General features: G+C 40.3%; 1 protein-coding gene across 8 annotated transcripts in view; it reads left to right on the forward strand.

Annotated features, from left to right (window-relative positions):
- The window catches only part of nlrx1 (NLR family member X1), a 59,131-nt gene that overhangs the window by 24,308 nt on the left and 10,083 nt on the right, over nt 1–24,740 (forward strand). For 7 of the 8 annotated variants that reach the window (XM_037073536.1, XM_037073529.1, XM_037073483.1 and 4 more), the window contains exons 5-8: nt 11,869–12,100; nt 17,284–18,451; nt 19,483–19,666; nt 20,514–20,609. In XM_037073536.1, coding sequence (XP_036929431.1) covers nt 11,869–12,100; nt 17,284–18,451; nt 19,483–19,666; nt 20,514–20,609 — 1,680 coding nt within the window. The remainder of the gene's footprint in view (nt 1–11,868; nt 12,101–17,283; nt 18,452–19,482; nt 19,667–20,513; nt 20,610–24,740) is intronic. The other variant, XM_037073543.1, reaches the window with a different exon arrangement.

Genomic DNA, 24,740 nt, shown 5'->3' on the forward strand with positions numbered 1-24,740 from the left:
TGTACGTCACATCCGGCGAAAAATTTGATAATTTAATGTCATTGGGCATGGGTGTGACCTACTGGCTCTGTAGCGCCCCCTATTGTTCTTGCCTGCCTTCCACATGCGCATAGATGAACAAAATTCGTTACGCAGATTCATCATGAGCAGATGCAGAAAAAAACTGGGGGACCGATACCGTCACTCCAACAGGAAGTCGGCCATTTTAATGTGTGGTGGCATTTTTCCCAAATTCATGCCTACTTTGAAAACCATCTTGTCCTAGAGCTTAAACACCACAGTCTTCACATTAACTCAGTTATCATCTTCATGTTTTCAAGAACAAAAATTACAGAAATCTTTCAGCTACGTCATACTCTAGTGGGCGGGATGGTGGAAACCATCTGGCTCACAGTTTAACGCATTAATTAGATTAATTAATTACACTGAAAATTAACGCATTATAAAAATTAATGCAATTAATTCTGAGATTCTGAGTGGCAATTCAATGCGTGAGCATTTTAAATTTGGCCCAGTGAATGACCCATAGGCTACACCGAGGAACTTGTCCGGACGTGTTCGTCACCTCCCACCTGCGTCGCTAGTCAAAGCAGGGTGACAACAGACATGAGCCGTTTTTAGACAGGGCACCAAGCCGCCAGTTTTCCCATCCTTTTGGTGGCTTGGTCTGCGGTTTTAGACAGAGGCCGGCAAATTGGGGGTCTGTTTTGGTCTGCTGATTTTCTGCCTCAGAGGGTACAATTATTTCCGCCTCACCTGCTATCTAAAAATGAGGCAGAAATGTGCCTGCCTCTGGGTGAGGTGGGCGGAGATGTCAGTGACCTGCACTGTCGTGCGACCCACAACCGGGGAGTTTTAAAACCAGGAAACAGCTGATCACAGCAGTCAGTCCATCACTTCATCCGCAGACATGAAGATGAATAACTGGACAGCCGCAGAGATCCAGGAGATGCAGCATCTCCTCGGTCTCTGTAGCTGTTTGGTTGTGTTAGCTTGTTGTTGTGTCGGCAAGCTAAGGACGGTCGCTACTTTCAACTTAAAAGCCCCCCACTAAGAACCCAGTTCTAAATGGGGTGCAATGTAAAGCTCTTATTTTGAAGATTCTAATTCTATGTCACTGTTCACAGCCTTATACTTCTAGTATTCATTTTGAATTGGCGTATTTAGTCAGCTTCGGTATTCATTTTGAATTACTGTATCGAGTCAGCTTTAGTGCTCATTTTGAATTGAGAGTCTGCCTAAGTGCCTATTAGAGACTCAGCCTTATTTTATTTCTGAATTTTATTTATTTAAGTGTATTTCATTTTTAAATAATGCACCTGCCTGATTGGTTTTTCTTTTAGATTTCATTTATGAAACGCGCTTGACCAAAAGAAATGTGGATTTCAAATCTTCTCTTCTTAGTGTATTCAATTGATTAGTCATGCAATGCAATTTTGTAATGTCCTAGAATTCGAATTCTTTATTTGGGTACCTTTAGCAGATATGAGATTAAAATGTGTTTACTTAAATTAATTAATTACAAATCCTGTAATTAATTAGATTAATTTTTATAATTGCCTGACAGCACTATTTATAACTTTAACGTACAATTTCCTATCCACACCAAACTGCTCATAAGTGCACATGCTGTCTCCCCAAATTAATCTGTGCATCAATACAAAGTCGGCCCTTTTGATTTTGGCTGCCATTTTGAAATATTGGGAATCCTCATACTTACGTTATCTCCTCCTACAGATTTGACACCACAGACTTCACAGCCACTCAGTATACTCCTCAGACTATGCCAATGACACGCTAGGAAAATCTTTTTTACTACGTCATACCTGCTGGCCGTGGCAGTGCCCGCCATTGAAATCCTCTGCCGTGACGCATCAAGTCCTCATAACTTCTTCATAAAATTCCCTATCTTGGCCAAATCTCTCAGGAATGTAGAGGGAGTCGCCCTGAATAGATCTGTGTGGTCATGACCTGCAGCCTCTGTAGCGCCCCCTATTGTGATGCCCTGCCTCCTACTTGCACATACACAAACGAAAGTCGCTGTGCACATTCATCATGAGCAGACGCACAAAAAACCCATTTGGACCCATACTCTCAGTCCAACAGGAAGTCAGCCATTTTGATTTGCGGTGGCATTTTGGACTAATTCATGCCTAATTTGAAAACTATCTTGTCCTAGAGCTTAAACACTACAGTCTTCACTTTCCCTCAATATCATCTTAATGCTTTGAAGAACACAAGTCATGGAAATCTTTCAGCTGTGTCATACCTGGTGGGCGTGACGGCGGACACCATTTTTTTCCTTCGCTGTCAAGCGTCAAGTCCTTATAACTTCCACATGCAATGGCCCATCTCCACCAAATTCCTCAGACATGTAGACAGTCTCACCCTGAATACACCTACCCATCCATACAAAGTCGGCCATTTTGAATTTGGCGTCCATATTGAAATATTGCCGTACATCATACTTTCACATCCTCCTCCTACAGATGGGACACCACAGACTTGACAGTCACTTAAAATACTCCTCGGACCATGCCAATGACACGCTAGGAAAATCTTTATCTTACATCATACCTACTGGTCGTGGTGGTGCCTGCCATTAAAATCCTTCGTCATAAAGCATCAAGTCCTTGTAACTTCTTTGTACAATTTTCTATCTCAGCCAAATCTCTCAGGAATATAGAGGGAGTCGCCCTGAATGGATCTGTGCATCAATACTCTGGCATATCCATAGCGCCACCCACTAGACACAGGAAGTCAGACAAACATCATCCGATTGACATGACGTTTACTGCTTGTTTTCTCCCCATCATGACATGCAATTAACAGACAAGCATGCAGTCCGACTGTGCCGCAGCCCTGCGAAGGCCCGTTCATCGCTGCTTGCAGCTTTAATTATTATTATTAGGGCCCGAGCAGGGAACCTGCGAGGACCCTATTGTATCTGAAGGAATTCTTTATTTATTTTATTTTATTTTTTTTCTTCGGACGAAATGATTGCATTTTTCACTGCCTGAACATACCCCAAAACTCACCAAACTTGGAATGTAAGTCCCACTGGGCAAAAAATTTTATAATCTATTGTCGTCGTGAATTCCCACCACTAGGTGGCACTGTTATTAAGCACAGCGCATTTTGGCTAATAACTCCCATATACTTTGTCGCACATTCAAAAACCTTATATCCACGCGTTCAGTGAAGTGGGCTGAGTCTCGTGGCATAGGCCCATTTCCGCCTACCGTTTTTTTTCGCTACGTCTCAAAATGTCGAAAACCTACTTTTTCGAACTCCTCCCAGGCGATTTCACCGATTTGCACGAAACTTGGCACACAGCATCTGTGGACCCTTCTGACAAAAAGTTATTAAAAGAATTTTGATAGGCCAAACAATACTCACATTATTAAATAACAACTTCCTGGGTGGCGCTCTGGTGCCAGTTTAATTTTATTTTTGGCCTTGTGCCCACACCATAACACTTATGGGAATGAAATTCATAGAGGTGGTATAGACTGGCCCCTGCAACTTACACACCAAAAATGACCAGCAGGTGGCGCTATTTTCCACTTGAAGAGTTTTTGGCCCATAACTCACACATAATGTGTCACACATTGATAAACCTTATATCTCCATGTTCCCTGCATCCAGCTGAATTATTTGGTGTAGGCCAAAATTGCGACAAATGCAAAACCTACTTTTTCGAACTCGTCCCAGGCGATTTCACCGATTTGCACGAAACTTGGCATAGAGCATCTGTGGACCCTCCTGACAAAAAGTTATTAAAAGAATTTTGATAGGCCAAACAATACTCAAGATATTAAATAACAACTTCCTGCAGATTTCCTCCCAAACAGGAAGTGTTGGATATCTCCACAATGGTGTGTCCAAATGACATGAGACCTAAGATAATACTTTGACATGAGTTCCTGAGGATGTTTGCAAAAGTGTAGGCGATGACCACAAGGTGGCGCTCTTTAAATTCAAATAGTTTATATCTCCACATCGGTTGGGCAGATTGACACCGAACTTGGTATACTTATTGCCACTGGCCTCTTGAGCATATCTCACAAAATGCTTATCAATCGGCCACTAGGTGGCGCTCTGGTGCCAGTTTAATTTTATATTTGGCCCTGTGCCCACACCATAACACTTGTGGAAATGAAATTCATAGGCTTGGTATAGACTAGCCCCTGCAACTTACACACCAAAAATGACCAGCAGGTGGCGCTATTTTTTATGTGAAAGCGTTTTTGGCCCATAACTCACACATAATGTGTCACACATTGTTAAACCTTATATCTACTTGTTCCCTGCATTCAGCTGAATTATTTGTTGTAGGCCACGCCCACTTTTGAGCTAACTTTTTGTTCGCAAAATTGGGACAAATGCAAAACCTACTTTTTCGAACTCCTCCTAGGCAATTTGACCATTTTGCACTAAATTTTGCGTGAAGCATCTATGGACCCTCCTGACAAAAAGTTATTAAAAGAATTTTGACAGTCCATAAAACAGCCAAAATATAAAACAACAAATTCCTGCAAATTGTCTAGAAAGCAGACAATCATGTACATCTTAACAAAATACTTTCTGATTATCATGTAAATGTTGAAAATTGTGTGCAATGGACTGATGAGGCTTTGTGTAAAATTTGGTGCAGATCGGCCAATAGGTGGCGATTTGGTCGCAGTCTAATTAGTTTGAATGGAAAGTAAATGGGAAAATCTTAAAATCCTCTTCAAAACTCATCGCCTTTCAACCTCTTGTTGTGCTTCTTGCTTTGAGCTACAGATACTATTCCACATTTTAAAGAGTCAGAAGACCTTGAACTATTGGGCATGTATTCAGTTTCTAACAATCTTTAACGGTTTTCAAATCATCACAGTTTTAGTTTCAAGGATTTTTTAGGCTATCTTGTGATTTTATAATGGGTGTGTATTGCGTGAGCTAGAGTGCCTGACATCATCGCTACAGTGTAGAGCAGCTGGAAGAACTGGAGAAAAAATTCTCTTCAGCTGCTGGACGATGATACTTTCAGCTTCTTCCCGAAACTATTTCTTTGCATTATGCCTCATGTGGACATTTTCGTCAGCCAGCTCCAGAAGCGGACCATCAACTCAGTCTTTGTCTGGGGAATCATGCAGCAGTACACGCACTATTTTTGACTTCAGCGTACATTACTTCATACCAGCGGGAGCAGGCCACCAAATTATACAGAAACACCTTCTTGCTGGCGTTGCATGCGGAAGCCCTGACGGCAGCATGCACCGAGGTGCGTGGACTGCGAGGGCCCGACCAACGCTGCTCGCAGCTTTAATTGTTATTATTATTATTATTATTATTAGTAGTAGTAGTAGTAGTAGTAGTAGTAGTAGTGTCATCATTATCATCATTATTCTGTTTTGTTGTTCTGAATCTTTATCATATAACCTTGTTCTCATAACTACAGATATAATCGGAGAAAGTTAATGTTCATAGAGAATACACGGAAGCAAGGAGTGTGCTTAGCTACATAAATTTCAATATCTTGTGAGCGCCCCGTTAAAATGGCAATAAGGTATCGTTTGTTGTGTCATCTGATGTTTTAGTGATAGTGATTGTATTTATGAATTTGTATATAGCTACGTTTATTGATTTGTATATATTTTGCATTCATGGAACAGCTGTTACGGTGTTGAAGTTGGCAAGGATGATGGAAAGATATATTAATAGAGCTGAAAACTAACGACGCCTCATCAATGCTTGTAAAGCAAAAAAACACAAATTGGGATTGCTACATAGTTAAAAGCCGGTGTTAAATCCATGGGTTTGCCACCACTGTGACAGCGACTGAAACCCTCGAAACGTAAACATTCAGTTCCACCTGATTCAGCAGCTCTGTGATGTCCAGAAGAAAAGCCAGGTCTGCAAGCCAGTGATTGTCCGAGGGCATTTGGATGCTGTTCTTCTGTGTGGCTTGAAACACCCTAATTTCCTCACGCAGCTCAAAGAAATGGCGTAAAAATTTACCATGGCTCAGCCACCTCACCTCCCACTGGTACAATATGTCACCATACTGGGCATCTACCTCATCAACCAGAGCTTTGAACTGACAGTGTGAGAGGGCTTTTGAGTGGATATTATTGACAATGCCAATGACATCTTGCATAACGTTCTTCAGGCCGATGTTTTTGGCGCACAGTTGCTCCTGAGGCAAAATACAATGGTATTTCAAAACTGAACCACCAAACTCACAGACTTTTTCTGACACAAGTGGCCAGGGCTCCATCAGTCGTGATGCCAGATAGGTTTTCCCACTTCAGATCGTTCTTGTCCATGACTTGCTGCACTGCCATAAAAATATCAGTGCCCTTTGTTGTCCCTTTGAGTGTTTCAAGACCTGCCAGTTCTTGGCACACTTCAAAGTCCTCATTAATGCTTCGCAAAAACAACAGCAACTGTGCTGAGTCAGTAATATCAATACTTTCATCGCACGTGATGGAGAATGCAGAAATCCAACCTGCTCTGTGGGCTATCTATGTCCTCAACGTGGCGGGTGACCGTGTTCCGTGACAGGCTAATCTGGGAAAAAGTCTGTGACTGATTTGGACACACAGTTTCAGCGGCAATTGTCAGACACTATTTGACAAAATCACCCTCCGCAAAAGGTCTTCCACTTCTGACAATGGCGTTGCTAATGCGATAACTTGCCCGAGTGGCATTTTCTTGTGCAGTGGACGGCTGAAGTAAAGTACGCTGTGTGGTTTGCTTTGCTAGCAAGTCGGCTACCTCCACCTTGTGATCCTCTCCTGCATACTTTGTGAACTGGTGGGAATGCTTCGTTTCGTAGTGACGACGAATGTTGTACTCCTTTAAAACAGCGACCCTCTACGTACATACCAGACACACTGTGGTGGAGTTGATCTCGGTAAAAAGATAATCATATTGCCAACTTGTTTTGAATTTGCCACTGCCTCTGCCGCTCCATCCTTCCACCCTCTCACTCGCTGGTCTTGGACCTCACCGTGTTGGAGCTGGTGGGAGCTCAACAGCGCTACCCTACCATCGATGTATCACAATGTTATTCTTTGTCGTCAGGAGAGGAAGTGCACCAATAAACAATATTTAGCGAGAGAATCCGAGCGCTGACGGTGCAGTTTTGTTTTTTTTTTTAAATACAATGAGCAAGGCGTGGTTCAAATATGATTGGGCCCCAAAAGGGGCAGCCTTGGTTTATACAGACTTTGCTACTCCCTCTATGTGGACTGACAGGCAATTTTAAAAACAAACCAGATCTATTGTCAACAATCAAAGCTCTTTAGCTATCAAGAAGTACAGTTACACAGCGTTGTGAAGTAATGGCCAAGGATTTGACACAGCAGCTTCAAAGAGTCATTGCAGACTGCAAGTGTTTCTCACTGCAGTTAGATGAATCTACAGACACCAGTGATACAGCCCAGATGTGCATTTTTATTTGGATGGTATTTACAGATATGACTGAAGAAGAGAGCTATTAAATTTACTGCCCATGAGAAAACGCATGCAGGGAGATTTTTGTTGAGCTGTATTTGCTGTTCACTTTATTAATGTTATGATTATTAATGTTAGGCCCTGTGATTGACAATTGAGTTTATCTATAGTTTGTTTCACACCATAGTCAACAGAGACATTTAAGCAGGGATTCTCAAAGTTTTAATGACTCAATATTAGATTGAAGGCCGCCCTAGAAAAAAGTCACGTGTCATTTTTTTCTGAAAAAGTCTGTGGTGTCTGTGTTTGTTTCCAGGTACGTGTTTATATTACACACAACATATGTAACCACACTTGAGAGCCCCTGTATTTAAGGTAAACTTCAATACTTCAATTCAAACTTTCAGCCTGGACCCTATTTCTCCATGTGTTTGTCTTCAGAACAAAAAAAGTGTAATTATTAAACTTTGTTTTCCATTCAAATAGATATGTTTATGATATTTTACTAGTAATGTGAACACTTAAACTTGTAAGAATAAGTTATTGTTATGAGTACTGCTTAATTAACATAACTCACAAGTTTAAGTTGTCAGTTGACATTTTATAGTCAACCTAACTAATGATTTTGAGTTAACTATACTCAAATATCTTATAACTGTGCTTAGACAAGTCAGATAATTGTCTATTCCAAATATTTACAGCTTAAGTATAATTTATAACAGCAAACGGCATCAAGTCAATTCAGGTACAACAAGGGATTGAATTGAATCTTTTATTATTAATGTCTTAATATTTACAACTATTTACACAATTACAGCATAAATAACTATTCACAGATTATTATTCACTATTAACAAAAACAATTATCATTAAAAACAATATTAAAACAGTTACAGATAATGTAAAGTAACAGGCTGAGCAGGAGTCCTTGTAGTGCTGCTGGGCTGGATGGTGTCAGTGGGAGATCATGTGGGTCGGTACTCAGGGTGTTTGGGGGTCCAGTGTCCTCTGTCCACCACATCGTCCATCAGCTGGGTCTGCAGTTCTGACTCGATTGACGGCTGCCTTGTCACTAAGAATGTTTTAAGAAAGAGGCAAGAATTATAATTTCATAATCTAATGATGATAATGATAATAATTAATCAACAAACAAACCTATCTACCAAACACTTTTAATAGGAATAATGCCTTTAAAATTAAAATAAAACCATAAGTGGCAATCAACAGTTTATATGTCAGCATTAACGTAATGTATTGGTATGTTAATGACCACAAACAGTTAGCTGGCAATAATGATAATAATGATAACATTACTGTGGGTTCAATAACAGGTTACCTCTCCACGGTCCTCTCAACCTGAGATAAACCAGAGCCGCTTGTCCTCTTCCTCCACAAGGAGGACGCTTAAAAAGGAAATCAGGAATTCCTGTAGCTCAAACAGATCTGACAGTCAAACTTTACTCTTCTTGTCACTTTTGCGGACCTGGACTGCATAAATAGTGACGGGTAGGGGCGGGAACATCTGGTGACGCAACCAGGAAATGCTCCGAAGGCTAGACCGTCCCATTTAACAACGGTTGACGCAGCCTGCAGTAAAATGCTGATATGATGTGGATATGGCTGCCTACAAGTTGTTTTCAGGTCAAATTTTGCAGAGAACAAGCGTGTCACAGTAGGAAAAAAAAGCAAGATTCCAAATATCTGGATCATGCGATGCAGCAGCCATGCTAGACACATATGAGAAGTGCAACTCATGCATCCAGTGTGAATGGTCTAACCTGTTATCATGGCTGTCAAAATGAAAAGTGAGAGGTAACTTCACACAGCAGCGCTACACACGCATCCAGTGTGTCCAGCCTGTTATGAGACTTGTGGACTCAACTTTATTGTTTTTGGGTGGCAGTGGCTCAGTCAGTAGAGACTTGGCGTGGGGACTGGACAGTGGCCGGTTCAAGTCCAGCTACAGACCACAATATGGAAGTGGACTGGTAGCTGAAGAGGTGCAAGTTTACTTCCTGGGCTACTGCCACGGTGCCCTTGAGCAAGGCATTGAACCCCCCCCATGTGTGCTCCCCGGGCACACAGGGGGGGGGGGGGGTGTGTGTGCATATGCATATGTGTGTACTTGTAATGTACAGCCAGTGATGGGTTAAATGCAGAGGACAAATTTCAGGTATGTAAAAATATCTGACAAATAAAGAATCTTCTTAAAATCTATTGGATAAAGCCATTTCTAAACAATACAATACTTACATCCACTTGCAACTGCATACCTAATTATGAAGGGAGACAGCCCTTAATCTTAATTCCACAAACAAATGCTGTGATCTTTGATCTGCAAACATAATTTCCCCCTCATACAGTAGGTGCTTTATCTGGAATAATCAGCATGAATATATATACAAGCAATCAAAATAATGGTAGTGAATTGAATGAGGAAATGGGGAATGGTAGGGGAAATAATCTGTTCAATACAGATTCTAGTAACTAATAGTGAAGGTGGCAGAATTACTGACAATAAGATTATTTGCTGCTAACATGGATTTGCTGCATCACTGACACTGAATCTGGAAAAAAAAGGAGGTAAACAAAGAGGTAAAGAGCGCAAAAATAAATGCCAATCTAAAGTATAAGAACAAGGTGGAGGAAGATTTCACACAAGGGAGCCTCCACTCAGCTTGGCAGGGGTTTAAGAACATGGCCACTGTGAACACTGCTCCCTCCACCCATAGAACAATCAGGGTGGCTGGCAGCGGCCCAGCATCCCTTGCCAACGACCTCAACGCCCTTTTTTCAAGATTCCAGCCAGACAGCATCACCCAACTAGAAGCTCTTGTTTCAGCGATCCATGGACAGCGGCACATTTCCCCAGCTATGGCAGCACTCCACAGTGGTCCCCATCCCCAAGAGGAATTCAGTCAAAGCTTTGAACAACCTGAGGCCCGTGGTTCTCCCCTCTCCTGTGATGAAGGCTATGGAGAGGGTCATAAAAACATACATCATCACGCTCTGATGGACTCTCACCAGTGTGTGTACCAAGTAGGCAGAGTGGTTGATGATGCCAAAGCACTCATCATGGACACAGTACTCAAACACCTGCAACACCCCACCCCAGCCAGACTACTGTATGCAGACTTCTCTTCTACATTCAACACACCACAGCCACAGAGAAACTCTCCACCTGCTTCCCCCTGGATCACCAGCGCATCCTGTGGATTACAGAGTTCAGAGGGTGCTGGTAAATAACACCTTCTCCGATGTCTTGGTGAACTCTTCAGGCTCTCATAGGGATGCTGACTGCCCTTCTGATGACATCTTCTGTGGTAGCCAATTAATCCAACTCAAAGTGACTTTGTTGAGGTTTAGACATCTGTAACTGGCTTGTGGAGAAATTGAGCTCTAAGGTGCTCCATTCAGAGAACACACATCATTCATCAGCTTGATTTAGGCTCTTTATTGGTGCAGGACAGTGGTGCATAATGATTTTAGTTTCTGGAATAAACAGAAAACAAAGCATACATATTTGACTTATTACTCCATCTTAATTAGTATTATATGACTGATATAAACTGAAGGCACATAAGGAAAATAAATGAGGTCTGCATACTTCCATATGAACAATAAACATTAACTGTGCTTACAGCTCTTAAGTCATTTAGCTTAAACAAGAGTCCTGTTTTCTAACTCATGCATCGCTTCCACACCAGAGTCAATGGCGTAACTGACAATGTGCAATTAAATGATAAAGTGGGACAAGCCATCCTTTCAAACTAAAACTTCAAAATGAAAGTCTCTGAACATAAATGTCTGAACAGGAAGAATTTACAACATACCGACACAAGCAAATTCTAAAGAAAGTATCCCAGTATATTTTCAATAACACTAACACTAACAAATAATTTTGATAACTGTTGTACAAATGTAATGTTTGGTTTCCACAACAAAAATAGTTGTTAGCAGACGCTTATATAAGTTATATATGATCAATTTGGTGATAATTTTATGAAAGTAACATGTACACAAAGCCAAATTTAGTCACTGTAAACCTCTATTTTGTTTAAAAGGAAACCAAGCAGTACATTAATTTAAAATATTACATTTGTACTGATCATAATTGATCTCACTTTCAAATCTTGAAATACCATTCTTAAGGTAAAATTTCAACTTTCAGTCCTTTCAGACCATGGATGTCCACACAGTTTCTTAAGTCTTATGATTGATTATTTATTCATCCTTTTATATCATTTTGATTTTTTAAGCAGCATAAATTGACCATAGCTATTTAGTTATACAATTCTGGTTTTATAATGGTTATTAATTTGATCATGAATCTCAAATTTGATTTGTATTGATAAATCACTGTGTGTACCTCGTCACACTGCTATTAGTAACAATGCAAATGACAACTCTCCTCCCACACAGGGCGGCTTCCTTAAGGGACCTGGTGAGCAAGAAGTACCTCCACCTGAGAAAACACCCCATGCTGAGTGGGGAAGGAAACCAGGCCAAGGATGTGCTTTTCCTCTTCAATGGCATGGAGAGGATGAACCTGGACTTCCGAATTGGAGCCACAGAGCTTTGCAGTGATCCTAATGAGGCACTTCCTCCAAGTGTCGCTGTGGTGAACCTTCTGAGGAAGTACCTCCTGCCCGAGGTAAGGCACAGTCTGCCATTAGCACTGTTATTAACTTTTTGCAGTCAAGGACAGAAGGACAACACATAGTTTTTTTGTGTTTTCAGAAAAGTGAAGGGTATGACATGACTCTGGGTGCATCACAGTTGTCTAAAATTACATCCATGTTTGCCTCACTTACATCTTTTCACTGTGTCTTAGTCCTACACACAAGGATGCATACAGGGACCAGTGTTTCCCATACAATCAGTCTTTAATTGTGTTGGTGGCTTTCCATCTGGGTGCCATATAGCATAGGGTTGTGAGATTACCGTTCAACAGATGCATCTTTCACAATGTTAGCTTTTGGGAAAAACTCCCAACTGCATCACATGGGGATGTAATTACATGGCTTGGCACAGTTATCTATGCCAGATCAGTAGTGTTTTCTCTTAGTAGCCTGTTCCCTTAACAAAAACATGCACATGAATAACATTTTGCTGTATTCTATATTTATACTTTGCATACTGTTCTGTTGAGTGGCAAGGAAACATTTCTTCTGGCAGACTTTATATCATTCATTCATTACTTGCATCTGTATTTGTTGATATTATTTTCATTAATGCATTATTTGTAAACTCAAGTATGTAACCAAATATGATTATAGTGTATTTAAGGACCGGAAAGGTTTTGTACGGCCAAACATTTCAGGGAAATTGACTGACTGACTGACTGACTGACTGACTGAAAATAATAATAAATTAAAGCCGCAAGCGGCGTTGAACGGGCCCTCGCGACCCTGGGACACCGCGGGGTCCTTGCAGCAGCGCCCTGAGTGTATCGAGGCTTTCTGGGCATGGCTCTGGCCACGTGTGTCACCTCTGAAGCAGCTATCATGAAGCATGGGTTACGTTGGGGCGTACGCATGTCGGGGCACATGCCTGCTGACACCCGTATCGGCTGAGACACTGTGCTGCTGTCATATCACACAGTTGCATCGTGCTCACATGTCTCGGTGTACACACATGATATGTTACAATGTGATTCCTCAGCTTGACCACAATGGTGAATCTTGTTGCCAATAGGGGGCACTTAGGTAATAACTGAATATTATTCTGGGAATGTGTTCTGTGCAGCTCAGAGATCATACAAGGGAAATTTGGGAGAGATCAGTCCATGCAAAAGTTCAAAGGGGTGCTGAAGAGCAACTTACCCGCCCTCTAATTAATTATGCAATAATAATTATGATTTTAATGAGTACAAGAAATTTCACAGAACTCACAGTAAGTACATGGAAACACATCACTTTTTTCAAATAAAAAAGCCAAAAAACCTATGGAGTCATGTCGCCACTTCATAAATGGAGCATGGCTTCCATCTTCCCCAGCAAGATCCAGGGAGTGCAGCAAACATACCTACTATTCTGCTACAGGTTTGCATGCAGATGTTAAGTTCTAACAACCTCCACTATCCTTACTAAGACCATCATATTGCACTGCTTCACCTGCCCATGCAAGTAAGTGTAAACTCATCACTCATGACCAAGGCCACTATTTCATTTCTGTTTAAAACAGTTGCACACTTACTGGGGCTCAGTCACAGTGTGAGTCACAGGAGCCATTCTATAGCTCCTCTATTAATTTCATTTCCAGTGTTATGTGTTATGGTGCAGGTACAGTGCCAAATATTAAATTAGACGGCCACCAGAATGCCACCTAGTGGCGGATCAGTAAACCCTTCATCAGATGTCCTCAGGATGGCACTGACAATAAATGTTCTAATTTTCGTGTTAATCCGATGAACCGTTGTGGAGATATAAAATACATCAATTTAAAGAGCGCCACCTTGTGGTCATCACCTGGAATTTTGCACAGGGCCTCAGCGGCTCATGGGGAAGTAGTAACCTGAGTTTCATGTCATTAGACCTGACCAATGTGGAAATATGCTTCCTCTTCCTCTTCCTCTCACTTCCTCTTTTGAACCAAATCTGCAGGGAGTTATTATTTAATAACTCAAAAACAAATTTTTCTATTACAAGTCTTTTGATAACTTTTTGTCAGGAGGGTCCACAGATGCTGTGTGCCAAGTTTCATGCAAATCAGTTCAATCGCGTGGGAGGAGTTCGAAAAAGTAGGTTTTCGACATTTTGCGACGTAGCGAAAAAAACGGTAGGCAGAAATGGGCCTATACCACGAGATTCAGCACAATTCACTGAATCCGTGGATATAAGGTCTTTCAATGTGCGACAAAGTATATGGGAGTTTTTATCCAAAACGCACTTTATAAATAACAGCGCCACCTAGTGGTGGAAATTCAGGATGACAATAGATTATAAAGCAGCGTTTAACAGGCCCTCGCAGTCCACGCACCTTGGGGCATGCTGCCGTCAGGGCTTCTACACACAACGCCTTGCGATGTAGAAGCTGTTCCTTTATAATTTGGTGGCCTGCTCCCACTGGTATTAAGTAATGTACACTGAAGTCAGAAAAAGTGTGTGTACTGCTGCATGATTCCCCGGACAAAGACTGAGTTGATGGTCCGCTTCTCGAGCTGGTTGAAGAAAATGTCCACAGGAGACATAATGCAATGAAATAGTTTCAGGAAGAAGCTGAAAGTAGCCGCACAAACCCTCAAGCTTCCTGCACAGTGGTAGGCTCAAACTCCACTGATGGTTTCAAAACACTGGATGATGTCACATTCGTACTCAAACACAGTGTTCACGGCACAGATATGGAAGTTCCATCTTACTGTGCTTGCTCTTGGGAGTCTGTGTGGGAGATCTTGAAAAAAATCCAGAGAATCCAGCCAGATCAGAGAAGAACTGATTAACTAATGGGATGTGTTGCATGATGAAAGCTAAAAAGTAAGTGGGCTGAAAGAGCTTTAAAAGGTGAACAGTTTAGAAAAAATGTCATGGTAATCACCAAAACATTCATATTTGAGTAACAGGAGACATTGGTGAAATCTGTGATGTCATTTTTTTTATTTCTGGAGAGTGAAACATGACAGCGGCAGAGCGAGAGACAAAATAAGTCCTGTCTGCTCTCCTCCAGAAACCTAGGCTAAAAATTAACATTGCGCCTTATGGGGGAGCTGCTGGAGTGCTTGTCGCTCTAGGACTTCTACAGCCAAAAGTGTAAGTCCTACATCTGAAATAGGACCATCACCTGAAAGCCAACAAGATGTCCTACATTTCTTTGTATATAGTGTCTATGTGAAGTAAAAGATGTGGGATCCAAATCAAGCTGAAGAGAATTTTTTCTCCAGTTCTTCCAGCTGCTCTACACTGTAGCGATGATGCCACGCCCTCTAGCTCCCGCAATACACTCCCATTACAAAATCAGAGGAAGGCCTAAAAATCCTTAAAACTAAAACTGTGATGATTTGAAAACCGTAAAAGATTTTTAAAAACTGAATACATGCCCAACAGTTCAAGGTCTTCTGACTCTTTAAAGGATGGGATGGTATCTGTAGCTCACACTTCCTGTTTTGAACCAAATCTGCAGGAAGTTATTATTTAATAACTCAAAAGTTTAAAGTCTTGTGATAACTTTTTGTCAGGAGGGTCCACAGATCATTAGATTGTAATCCACAGCATGTTGGCAAAAATGGTTAATCCATTGTGCTCCATTGTACTCTAGCCAAGTTCAACACTTAATTCTTATTGTGACAATAGGACAGAGACAGGGTGACATACAGAGTTTTGGGTGCAGTTCCTCATTTTACACAGGCACACTGTGATGTTGTCATCTCCTCTTCACTTCCCCTTCCAACGTCTCAACATAATAATTTTAATACATTTCCTTTTTAATGAATTTATGGCAAACATAATGCAGCAGGTATAGCTTTGATATATTTCATGATCATTTCAGGTCTAAGTATAATATCCCTTTCTTGTATTTGTGTCTGGCAGGAGTGTATGACTCTCAACTTTTCTGACACCGTCTCTGTGTGTGTATAGGGTTAGGGTTAGGGTTAGTTTGGTATTTATATTAGACAGGAGTAAATGGATCTCAACTATTATGACAGGTGGCAAAGGCTTGAGATTGTGCATGACATGCATGGTGTACAGTTGCCATGAAAAAAATCACACTTTGACAGACAAAAGTGTCCATTGGGATTTTGATTTTATATCAAAATGGAACAAAAATATGAAAAACAAAGGTTGTGACAGATTTAAATTAGCCTTTTGGCTAAGTGCTATTGTATATATTATGTGCATTGTCTCTGAAAATAAACAAAACTGAAATCAATTTTGCAACAGGAATCAGTTTTTGAGATTTTGTGCAATCTTCCTGTGCAAATATCCCCCTCCTGGCTCTATTTTTCTGATTAAAACCTCTAACAAGATCCTTTCAGTCTTGGTGTGGTTAATCCACAGCCACCCTGCAGCCAGATCTAGGTGGACATCTTTCAGTTTGTTTATTTTCTTCCAAGGATCCAGACTTTACTTGGTCTTGAGAAGCTGCAGCATTTATTAATTGATACACTGTAAACTATCATCACTTCTTGATACTGTCTGACTGGGTACCATACAGTAGCTCTACAATGCTAGCGCTCTTCAATAGAAACTGAATAACTGCCAGGTTTTTGGAGCTGCAAACCACTTAACATCAGCTAACTCTCTACCTAAGGGAAAACGTTGGTATATTTAAACCTGGGCCATATGTTTACATATTTTGTTTTTGAAAAGACTAACAGTTTTGGGATTGGTCCAGTAGATTACCTGCATTACCAGGCTGCAATGTGCTTTTGGGTAACTGCGCCCTTCAAAATACATCCATCAAAGCGCTTGTTTTTGCCACTGACAGGCTCAGATTGTTATTTTAAGTGTTCATACATAACATACTCAATGGCACTAGCCTCAGAAGAAACCTAGTGCATCAAAGCAGTTGCTGGTAGAAGGCACAATAGTTCTGTCGGATACTCTAACACAAAGTCGGCCTGCCTTCAATTTAGATGGGCAGGACTGGTTCAAGTAAGCCAAGAACTATCAAATAAGAGACTTTGGATGTACCCACTGTACTGGTGGAATTATTGCTTCGGAAAAGCACATTTTCCCAATCTCAATATGTCTGGCTTTCAATGGCCTTAATTTGCTCAGATGCTCTGTTCTTGTCCAAGCAAAATCAATGAAAGTAAAGTTTTGAATTATGTCCAAAGTGTGATCATCATTCATTTTTGTGATTGGAGTTTATGAAAGTTGGCTACTGTTTGTTTCCCAGGCCAGCATCTTGGTTACCACCAGACTGTCTGCCCTGGACCGTATTCCTCAGAAATATGTGAGTCGGTATGCACAGATTTGTGGATTCAATGACCCAGACCGCCAGCGGGCATACTTCACCAGCCGTCTACTGCACCAGAGTGGTGACACTGCACGTAACCACGAGGCCCATGCTCTTATAGAGCTGCTCTACCTAAATCTCCAGAGAGAAAGCCAGCTGGCTGCAGCCTGCTTCCTGCCCTCATACTGCTGGCTCACATGTGCTACCTTACACTTCCTCCATTTCACAGATGCCAAAGCACCCATCCGCACACTGACTGGGATATACACAAGTTTCCTCAGGCTCAACTTTGGGGGTGAGGTTCTGGGGACTAGGACTGGAACAAATTTGCACATTCAGGAGCATCCCAGCTCTCTGATGTTGTATGTGGTTCGTACACTTGGTAAACTTGCCTTTGATGGTGTCACATACAAACGAATGTCATTTTCAGAAAAGGAACTGGAGCAGTGGATTGGAGGGAAAACCAAGACAGATGAGGAGCTTCATCAGCTGGCCGTGTTCCGGACTGATGTGCTAGACTTTTTTTTGGCTCCCTGTTTAGAAAGTGGTAAACATTTACCAGAAGAACCCAGCGAAAATGGTGAGAGGCGCTATGTATTTGCTGTACCAGCCATGCAGGAGTACCTGGCGGCTCTCTATGTGGTTCTAGGAGAGAACAAATCAGCTCTGGAGAAGCTGACCAAGCAGGTGTCTGTGGCTATCGGTCAGGTGAGCGAGGATGTTAATGCCATTGTCAGTGTCCTTTCTAAGTTCATCCCCCTCCGAATATTTGCTGTATTCAACCTCCTGAAGCTGTTTCCAAAACTGTATGAGAAAATAAGCAGTCACAACAAAGGCAGCATTGCCAGAACCATGGCAGCTGAGATGTTCCGCACTGAGGACAGCTACAATGAGGATGTCCTGGATCAGGTGGAACAAAACCTCCTGGGAGTCCATGGCCCGCAGCCAAAGCAGTACAGTGAAGGCCAGCCTTTTGAGCTCTACCCTATCTTTATGGGCGGACTGTTGCATTATGGTAACCGTGTCCTTCTGCAGCAACTGGGCTGCAGCATTCAGAGCACCACTGTGGCTCAGATCACACGGGCCCTGCGGAAGTACCTTGTCAGAGGTAACATATATGATCTCTTCAGTTTTGCCAATGCAGTACACATAGTTTTCATGTTTAATTAAGTTGCATTTGCTTTAGTTTGAAATATTACATGTGAACTAATCATATTTGATCTCATTTTGGTATATGAAATACCCTTCTTTAGGTAAGAATTACACACTGTCTTACAAAGTTAAAATGTAATTGTAAAATGAGTGTTGACACCTTTGTTGTTTACACCAATACTAGGGATGTGCATGGTTGGTGTATATATATATATATATATGTATATCTATATATCTATATATATATATATCTATATCTATATATATCTATATCTATATATATATCTATATCTCTATATATCTATATCTATCTCTCTCTCTCTCTCTCTCTCTCTCTCTCTCTCTCTCTCTCTATCTATATATATATATATATATATATATATATATATATATATATATATATATATATATAGATAGATAGATAGATAGATAGATAGATAGATAGATAGATAGATAGATAGATAGATAGATAGATAGATAGCCTTGTTGATAAGGCTGACAGCAGACGGGAAGAAACTGTATATATATATATATATATATAGATAGATAGATAGATAGATAGATAGATATAGATATGGACAGTGTTTAACTTGATAGATGAAACTGTGCCCAATTATGAGTGATTTCTTTTAGATTAGTTGACTGGTTGTTGTTTAAACATCAGGAAAATGAGTCGAGCATCCCTAATTGATACTGTACATTCACATCTTTTCTTCTCCTACAGCAAAAAAATCTACCTGTGCAGAATGAGTTCACCAATATAGTGTTGAATGTATTGTACAAGAAAGCCCACTTTTTCTCACTAGCTGGGCCGAGTACATTTTGACAAAAAGTACAGGTGGAATAGTGCTCCAAGATTGTGTACCAGGAGTGATGACATGTTCATTTAGTCAACAGTGGAGGAATTTGGTGCATTTATTTTGATTGTTTACATTTTACAGAAAGCTAAATGGATAATGAGAATCTTTCTTTCTTATGTAATGCTAGAGCTCAGCAAGCCACAACCACCAGAGGAGTTGATGGATCTGCTAGTCCTTCTGTATGAGTTTCAGAATCCCCGACTGACTGCTGAAGTTCTGGCCTCAATCAGAGCCATCCGACTCACCAACATTCGTATGACGTCACTCAAATGTTTCGTACTGAGTTCTGTGCTCTCATGCGCTTCTCCAAGGTAAACTATGGACTGTGCCTTTACTGGCACATGTTCATTATGAAGGGTTTTTCCTCTGTTTTGTCTCTTGTTTGCCAATCTGTATGATATTTTTATTTATGAATTGATTTATGCACTGGCGGATGTTACTGACATGGTTCTGCTGTGGTGAAACTACAATCTGAAGATAGACTACTGAAAGGGGAATCTTTGATAATTAGCCCCAAATGCTTTTGTTGTGTTGTTTAATTGATGCTTTATAAACATGACAGCCTGGTTAAAAATGACTGAGGTGGCCATAGAAACACCTAAAACCTGAAACCTATAACACCTGTAACATTTAAAACAGCTGAATCAGCTGATGAAAAAGTGTCAGACAGATCGATCCATGTTGCTTGTCTCCTCTATTAAACATATGTATCATAACTGCGCTGTAGTATTATAAACTAATATGAGCTGTTGTGGCTCACATCTCCAGCCCCATAGTGTCCAACTAATTGCATGTTTCATGCACTAGTTTGGACATGCTTACAGTATTACTAGTCATTGAAATCCTGAAAGATTTCCTGAAAGTAGGGGTGTTAATTTAAAAAAAATGGGAAACATTAATGATGCATCTTGATGCATCAAAAAATATTTTTCTATGTATGATTCATTTTTGTTCTCATAATTGTTATGTTTTTTTAAGTGGCCATGTACAGTCATTAAAATGGAGTGCTGTCATGAATTGTTTTGCAGAGGTTATAGCGAGGTTGCAGTTGGTTTGAGCACCTGCATATGAAATGCAAAAATGTTTAATGTTACACTTATTTAAACAAATACAAATATATTACAAATATTTAAAATGTCATATGATGTCTCCCTGTAGTTATCACCTGGAAGAGCTGGACCTGTCGTCATGTCTCCTGACTCATGACATACTTCAGGTGCTGTGGCCTGCCTTCAGACACACATACAACCTCAAGTGAGTCACACTCAGTAATTCTTCTGTTGTGGTTTGCAATGAAGAGATGAGAATAACAAAAAAAACCTTACTGTTATTGTTAGAATGCATTTTCCCTTGCATTCATTTTGCCAGTAAACAAAGTGGGTGTGTCTCCTCACAGAGGTAAGCACATTCTGTGTTTTTTTTTGTGTCATTCTGTCTGATTAAATGGTCAGAGTACATTTTCTATATATCCCCTAAGGCTGTGTTGTTGACAAGTTATACTACCTCTTCTTCCCTATCAGGACCTGGCTCACTCAGCCGCTACACTAACTACACATAAACAGTTGGTTGTGCTATTGTTTTGGGGTTTTTTTCCCCTCCAGGTGCTACATGCTCCAGTTGCATGCAGAGGTCAGCCCACATCTCTGAGGCGTATATTATGAGGAAAATGCAACAGAGCCAGGCTTTCTTTGTGTGAGCTTCCGTAATAAAGTCAAAAATTCCAGTCAGAGATAACAGGTATCACAATGGTGGTTATAGACTTCAGTGTTTCCCACTCATATATTGATTTTCTATTTTTGGAGCTGCACATCCCATTTGCAATCACCCAAGATACCACACCTGTCAGTGAATAGCATGATGTTATACATTCTAATACAATGGATGGCAGTGTGTTTTTTTAGTCCAACAGTAAAACCAACGAAGAAGAGGAGGAGGACTATTTAATGCAGTTGGCTTGACCATATCTTCCTCTGCAAAGTTGACAGCTGACCTCATTGTCAAGATCAAGTCTCCACAAAAAGCGGCCCCTGAAGTCAGTTTTTGTCGTAGCCAAGCCATGTAATTACATCATCATGTGATGCAGTGGGGACTTTTTCCCAAAAGCTAACATTGTGAAAGACGTGTCTTTAAAATAGTCATCAAAACAGCCTCAAAACCCTTGCGAAATGACTCGTGTTACTGCCAGAATCTGGGCAGTTTGGTCCAATAAACTTTGGTGAGTCTAGTAGAGCCGCCAAATTATATTTATACATAAAATATGATTTATATATAAATTATATTTATCCCCATCCAAGTTGGCTTGGCACTAAACCAGAAGTTAGCAGAGTCGGTTGGCCGAAGTCTCGAGTCTGCATGCTCTATGGCACTCCAGCTGGACAGCCACGACAATTAGAGTCTGATTCTGTGGGAAACACTGTCTTGCTTTGTTCACTCAGGCTTTCCTCTTCATGATCTGTGCGCGTTCCCAAAAAAACGCAAAACATATGTGTGCTACTGTATGACAGCTTTGTTTGTTGAAATTAATGTACCACTGCAGCTCAATAGATTTGCTTATAATGTCTTCTGCTGAGAATATATATGGCTCATGACTATTGATTTTAGACGCTTTTTGAAGGAGCTGATTATTGAAAGGCGCTTTTTAGCCACCTTCAAACAGTAGCTCTGCACAGGAGCTGGTCTGGTTTGGTGCAGTGTACCCACACTCTCTCCTGTTTTGACACTAGAGCAGTTAATATGTTCTGCCTCTCTTCAGTCACTCTCCCGCTCATGTGACTTTGCTTCTCTGCCACATGACATTTGTCATTGCGACACTTGAGAAGACATATCCACTTTGTTTACTGGCACTGGAAGTCACCCAGGAATTCACAGAACCATATTTACCTCTGTTGCACCTGTTTGATGCATGATAATAAACAGTGTAATACAGCTGCTGCTGCTGCTTAAGTTTGATGTGTCTATATCATGTTACTTTAACCAATTGTTGAGTCACAACTAAGTAAATACATGAAAGTCACAAAGAGTAACCAAAATGTAACCAAATCTGCTGGTTCAACAATATACATACAATCATTCTAATATTTGGTAAAATGTCCCTGGGCCATTTTCACCTCAGTTAGGTTCATTTGATAGCCATTCACAAGCTTCTGTTAGTTGTCTGGCTGACTTTATAACCATGTGTTGGCTTACTGGCACAGACTTTCTTCAGCACAGTCCACATGTTCTCGATGGTTCAGGACTTCAGGAAGATCATTCCAAAACCTCAATTGCAGCATGATTTAGCCATTTCTTTATCACTTTTGATGTGTGTTTGGGATCATTCAAGCATTCACACCCAACTGCACCAAATCTTCTGGCTGATGATTTTAGGTTTTCCCGATGAATTTGGACATAATCCTTCCATAATCCTTCATAATTCAAAACAGCCCTACACCATAATTCTATCAGCACCATGCTTGACAGTACTTATGGTGTTCTTGGGGTTAAAATCCTTACATTCACACCTATTGCTGCTCAAAGTCGCAAGACAGCTACATTTTTGGTTAATCTAACCACAGACTTTTCCTTAGTCCTCAGTCAAGCTTTAAGGTGCCGCGTATGGAGCAAGGGCTTCTTTCTTGCATGGCTGCCTCTTAGCCCATGGCCATACAAAACACCGCATTTTCTCCCTGATTGTGGCAGTGACAAATGGACCATGCATTAGTTGTTTGCACAGTTTATCTTGGGATCTGTTACTGCTTTGAAAGGGCTCAAAGTGACTTTCCTGACTCGTTCAAATGAATAATGTGCTCTTTTAGATCAACTCTGAGCTCTTCAGACTTTCCCATTGTAGTGTTTGTGGCAGAGTGTAGCGGGTGTATAAAATAAACCCTTTTAAAATGGGCCCAGAAAGTCAGCAGCTGTCATCGATCAGAATCGCTCAGAACGAGTTAAGAGGCCACACGAGAATGAAAATTTGGATAAACATATTTGCTACATCACCAAAATTCATTGTTCAAGCGGCTGTATGTATATTGTTGAACCAGAAGATTTGGTCACATTTTCAGAAAGCGTGTAATACATTCATTACTGAATCAAACTTAATGAATGTTTTTGTTACAAAAGAGTATGTGTGTCACTCATTGCATCCCCAAAAAATGACAGTTGTAGAAATCACTGAAACTCAAGACTGCCATGATATATATCATAGGTCACTGACAGGCAGACCGCAGTCCGAGTCCAGACCCTGACACCATCTTGCACTGACCTGGACTCATAGTCAATAAATTATGCAGGTATTTAAAATTATGACAGGGTGCTTCTATTGTGACCAGCAGAGCTTTCCTAGATTTACGGTAATGTTTTAATCAGGAAATCCACTAACCAATCGCATGTGAGTTAAGCCATCCCACCTGATGCTACTCAGCCAATCAAATCTGCTCATTCCAGGCTATAAACATAGTGACTCTGACTACAGACAGATAGATGAAAGAAGTGAGAGGCAAGTGACAGAGAGAGACAAGTGGGATGTAAGAGGGAAAGAAAGAGAAAACTGTAAAACTGTTCAAGATGTGTTGAGATCTGTCTTTGAGACTGTTGAGATGTGAAACATCAACAAAGAAAAAGGGAAACTCTAGCTGTGGCTACACTTTTTATTTTATTTTTAAAAAATTAAGTACTTTATTTTAAGATGCACAATTTCTTTAAAGGTATTTTATTTTCACTACTTTATTTTTTAATAAAATAAGTAAATAAACAGAGCAGTAATGTCATCATTATTCTGTTTTATTTTTTGTCCCAAATAATGGAGGACTGAAACAAACAGAATTAACAAAAAATAAATTAATAGTTTTTTTTAATTTGCTTTTGTATATATTTGACTTTTTAAATTTGCCCGTGATTTTTTGTTTAATTATTTTATTCATTTTAAAAGGTATTTTCCTTAAAGAGAGAGGAAAATAAATCATATCTACCATATTATATATCTTTACAATTAAATATTAAGTGACTAAATATTGTTAATATTGTGAAATGTTCTTTCTTTAGCTGATTTGACAGTGAGTTTGTGATTACATGCAGACATTGATACAACTACAAGGCTACTTAAATATATATCACTCTAAATCATAAGACAAGTTAGATATGACATTTTGGACCTTTGCGTGAGGAAATTTAGTTGAATACCCCTGACATATATCATCTTTACACATGTATATAAACTTTTAAACATGACTGCTAGTGATGAACAGGACAATTAACAGTGTAAAAATAATCATGTCAGTGCTGACAACAAAATGTAATCAATGCTAATGATTTATATTCTTAATTAAAGAAATAACCCAATATGGTCAGTGCTTGCAGATTGATTGTGGTTAGACAGCTGTCTGCCCTTTTACTAACATTTATCAA

Source organism: Acanthopagrus latus, chromosome 2, assembly GCF_904848185.1.
Source record: "Acanthopagrus latus isolate v.2019 chromosome 2, fAcaLat1.1, whole genome shotgun sequence".
In the NCBI taxonomy this organism is placed as follows: domain Eukaryota; kingdom Metazoa; phylum Chordata; class Actinopteri; order Spariformes; family Sparidae; genus Acanthopagrus; species Acanthopagrus latus.